At 33.2% G+C, this 4,761-nt stretch overlaps 1 protein-coding gene across 1 annotated transcript; it reads left to right on the top strand.

Annotated features, from left to right (window-relative positions):
• Positions 1–820: 820 nt before the first annotated feature.
• Positions 821–3,845, top strand: LOC134691582 (transcription intermediary factor 1-alpha-like). Its single transcript, XM_063552147.1, has 2 exons — positions 821–853; positions 2,010–3,845. The coding sequence occupies exons 1-2, from the start codon at positions 821–823 to the stop codon at positions 3,843–3,845; spliced, it is 1,869 nt and encodes a 622-aa protein (XP_063408217.1).
• The last annotated feature ends 916 nt before the right edge of the window (positions 3,846–4,761 follow it).

Below are 4,761 nucleotides of genomic sequence, written 5' to 3'. Positions count from 1 at the left end.
TTACATAAAACCATTGTCACTGGACGATAGTTACATAAAACCATTGTCACTGGACGTAAAGTTACATAAAACCATTGTCACTGGACGATAGTTACATAAAACCATTGTCACTGGACGTAAAGTTACATAAAACCATTGTCACTGGACGATAGTTACATAAAACCATTGTCACTGGACGATAGTTACATAAAACCATTGTCACTGGACGATAGTTACATAAAACCATTGTCACTGGACGATAGTTACATAAAACCATTGTCACTGGACGTAAAGTTACATAAAACCATTGTCACTGGACGATAGTTACATAAAACCATTGTCACTGGACGATAGTTACATAAAACCATTGTCACTGGACGATAGTTACATAAAACCATTGTCACTGGACGATAGTTACATAAAACCAAAGTCACGTGACGATAGTTACATAAAATTGATCAATCAATCAGTCAATCTACAGATGTCGATTGAGTTGAAACATCAGTGGATTCATTTTTATTCGTTGGACCCCAATTTTCGTTGGTTTTGTGGGTACAGGTGAACAACGAATTGCAATGTTCAACTCACTATAAATTTTCTATATGCTTTTGTTTGACAAACTACAATTTTTAAATCTACGATAAATTATAGCCACGAAAATAAATTAATCCAAAGTATTAAAAAAAAAACGTTCAGGACAATGTTCTACTGTGATTAGATACATATGTAAGAAGAAATTTCATCAACCTTCATTTTAGAGTTAAAATCAATATTATAAAACAATGTAGAATATTGATAGTAATTTAAACGTAGAAACCATATTAGGAGATATCAGTACAAAATGTATCATGATAATGATGATCACGTGTTTAAGGTAGCACAATACAAAAATGTTTTCACTTCCAATCAGTAACCTTTAAAATGCTGTAACATTCTTATGAATGCATAAACAATAATAAAAGAGGTATATATAGATAGATAAAAGGTTAATCTTTTGAATGGATGCAATATTTTTATTATGCAGTTATTATGTAATCAATTATTACATAATTAGTGGCAAAATCTCAGTCAGTTCTTTTGAATGAATTTAGCTCTATCATCTCTTTTACAAAATGAAAATTTTAACGAAATCTTAATCAACACATCATGTGCTTCAAAAGGGTGTCTCAAATTGTCCCTATGGTATTCCATTCTCTGATAAATCACTAATTAGTGTAAATATCCTTACCACATAAAAGAAGATAATGTTCAATGAGGTGTAAAATTTGTTCTATACAGATTCTAAAATCTGAGACAACCTTTTGTAGATAATGTCCATAGGAACAACATATAATAAAATAAACCCTCTAGGAATACCTATGCAGAAGCTAATTTCAATTGAAAGTGGAAATTTGGTGAAAAGTATTTTAGACACAGTTAACATTATAATTGGTTACATAATTGTTGCATAATACTAACATTGCATTAATTTGAAAGAGTAATCTGTTAGCTATCCATAACCACTTTTATAAATTTCCAAGCATTATTAAGAAAGTTACAGCATTTTAAAACTTGGAAGTTGGAGTTATAAAATTTTTGTAGTGTGCTACCTTAAACAAGTCAAGGTAAGCAAGCTATATATATCCGATTATAATCATAACTGATCTTTGGACAAGGGAGTTAAAAAAAACACTCGTGTATTGGTCCGTTGTTGTCCTTTCGGTACTCCAAATTTCTGTCCTTATACACCTATTTCATCAAGTTAGATATTACAGTTAAAATGGACATAATTTGAGAATGTTAATAGTAATTTTAACGTAGAAACCAGGAGATATAAGTACAATCTCAACCATGATAATGATAGTCACGTAGTCCAGGTAAGCAAGCTATATATATATTCGATAATATTTATAATTGATCTTTGGACCAGGAAGTTTAAAAGTTACAACAAAATGGCGATGTCGGCGGAGACGAAAGGAGAAAAGTTGAAAGAAGATATTGATGATCTACTAACTTGTTCAATTTGTTTGCAGACATTCAAAGAACCTTAGTATCTGCCGTGTCTGCATACGTTTTGTAAGTCGTGTATTAATACATATATTGGTTCTACCGTGACAGAAAACAATCCGAATGGATTCAAATGTCCCGTATGTCGTCGGTATGTGCCAATTGATGAAAATGATGATAATTCGGAAAATTGGGCCAATAATTTACCCGGGAACCATTTTATTCTATCACTTATTGATAGAAAGGCAATCCAAAAGTCGGAAAAACTTTGCGATACTTGTAAACTAGAGAATATTTCCCAGAATGCACTCTCATTCTGCACTGTATGTGAAGAAGCTTACTGTGAATCATGTCAAAGATGTCATACGCTTTACAAAGCAACAAGAACTCACAAAATAGTTCCCATCACAGATATTATAACAGACACCACCATTTCCGGTATATATGCGCATGTCACTTGTAAAGAGCATCCCAATAAGACGATAGAAGTTTACTGTCAGGATCATTCAAAACCTTGTTGTACAGTTTGTGCCACTGTCCACCACAGAAAATGTGGACAGGTTGTCACTATCGATAAAGCGGTTACCGGGATAAAAGCATCCGAAAAAGCAAAAAACCTGTTGACAACATTAACAGAAACGAGTAACACATTAAGTAAAGTTCTTCAGAACCAAAAGACAAATAAGGAAAATTTTGAAAATGGCATAGAAACAGTTCTTCAAGAAATCACAACTTTACGAGAAAAAGTTTGTAAACATTTGAATGAACTCGAACAAAAACTTCGGGACGAGGCCAACTGTAGAAGGAAAGAAAAAATAATTAAGCTTGATGACGAAACAACACATTTGTCCAGCCTTAAGAATACAGTTGATAACTGGAAGAGTTTATTCGAAGCTTGTTTATCTCAAGGATCAGAAATACAATGTCTGGTCAAGATGGACGAGATTCTAAACAATCTTCCTCAAACTGAAAAAGACATTTCTAAACTTTTACGTGAAATAAGGGCTATATCCGTAAAGTTTGAACATAAAGATATCATTTCAGACATGACCTCTCTCGGCAGTTTGATTTTTGATGAGCAACAGCCTTCTGCATATTCTATTCCCGGAAGGAAGATAGCAAATTTCCACACAGGAAAAATCCGAATAGCTTTCACAATTGATGTAACAATAAATGCTGTAAGTGGGATATTCTTTAATAATGATATCATTTTGACACATTATTCTCATAAAAAGATCGTGTATTACGACAACAAAGGGAAGCAACAAGGACAGTTAAGTATTCCTTACAATGTAACAGACATAGCTAAACTGAATGACCAAAAAGTGGCTGTGTCTTCAAATGAAAAGAAGATAGTGGTTATCAACGTTAAACCGCTGACTATCGTGAAGACTATAAATATCAGCAATCCTTTGTGGGATATTTCGTTTTGTGAAAATGAATTTGTAACTGCTTATAATAGTAAAATATCTTGGTTTAATGCTGAAAATGGTACAATAGTTAAAAGTCAACCAACTACAGCAGGAACAAGACATGTTTATTGCTACAAGAAAAATGAGTACATCTACTGGGATAGAGGACAGTCCATTAAAAGAGAGAGCAATGAAGGAAAAGGCTTTACGTACAGCCATAGTCTATTACAAGGCCCCTTCTCCCAGGACGTTGATAGCGACGGGAACATTTATACAACCGGGTATGGTTCTAAAAACATACATCAGTTAACATCTACTGGAAAACTCGTACGAATTATTCCAATATCAGATATAGACAATACCATCACAGCTTCTCCATGGGTAATACGGTTCCAGCCAAACAGTAACAGATTTTTATTGACTTTTGATCATGGCGCTACTAAAGTCCTTGTGTGTGAAATTGATTAGACATTTAGAAGTAGAGAACTTTAAACTTATATGCGACGGGGACAATGTTTACCTGCAGTATAAGACAATTTCTTGCATATATCAAATAGAATCAGTACTTAACCTTCCAGAACATTAAATTGTTTGTTGTGTGATGATAATATTTGACTCTCTACCAAGTGAAAAGATCGCGAAAGTGTCAAAGATAAAACAATATATCAAATTGATAATTGTACTGTTTGTTGTTTCTTAATATCTTGATTATAATTATATATGAAATGTAGCATATGTTAATAGAAACAAGATTAACAAATGTGTTGGATAGATATAGGATTCCATTTTTATCAACATTTATTATTTTCCCGATTGATAACCAGATTGTGTTTATTTTAGCTACCAGAATTACAAAATATGTTCCATTCTTGTTAGAAACATATTGTACCATTTAAAAGTATAAAGCATTCAGAAGAAAACATAAAGACCAATTTTACAAAAAAGTTGTGCCAAATACGGCTAAGGTAATCTATCCCTGGGATAAGAAAATCCTTACTTATTCGAAAAATTCAAAGTTTTGTAAACAGGAAATTTATAAAAATGACCACATTATTGATATTCATGTCAACACCGAAGTGTTGACTACTTGGTTGATTCCCTCGGGGACTAAACGTTCACCAGCAGTGGCATCGACACAGTGTTGTCAATAGTTATCAAAGGTACCAGGAATATTATGGCTATCATGATTTTCTTGATAGAGGGTTGCTGCTCACAAGGAAGCTATTAAATCAAGAGTTCCAAATGGTGAAGTTGAAATCATCCCTTCGTAAATTGTACGGACCCCATCACGAGTTGGTTGACCGTTATTGAATAATCGCTTCACAAATGATATCGGATATGTTCCTTACGTCGTCCAATTTTCGTGGATTTCGTGGGAACAGTT

The sequence above is a fragment of the Mytilus trossulus genome, chromosome 11 (genome assembly GCF_036588685.1).
Source record: "Mytilus trossulus isolate FHL-02 chromosome 11, PNRI_Mtr1.1.1.hap1, whole genome shotgun sequence".
In the NCBI taxonomy this organism is placed as follows: domain Eukaryota; kingdom Metazoa; phylum Mollusca; class Bivalvia; order Mytilida; family Mytilidae; genus Mytilus; species Mytilus trossulus.
This window is presented reverse-complemented; position numbering and strand designations above follow the sequence as displayed.

Excerpts from the sequence above, each read along its gene's own strand:
- LOC134691582 (XM_063552147.1), top strand. The coding sequence starts at position 821 with ATGTATCATGATAATGATGATCACGTGTTTAAG. Across the intron at positions 854-2,009 it reads ATGATGATCACGTGTTTAAG|TATCTGCCGTGTCTGCATAC; the intron begins GTAGCACAATAC and ends AAAGAACCTTAG.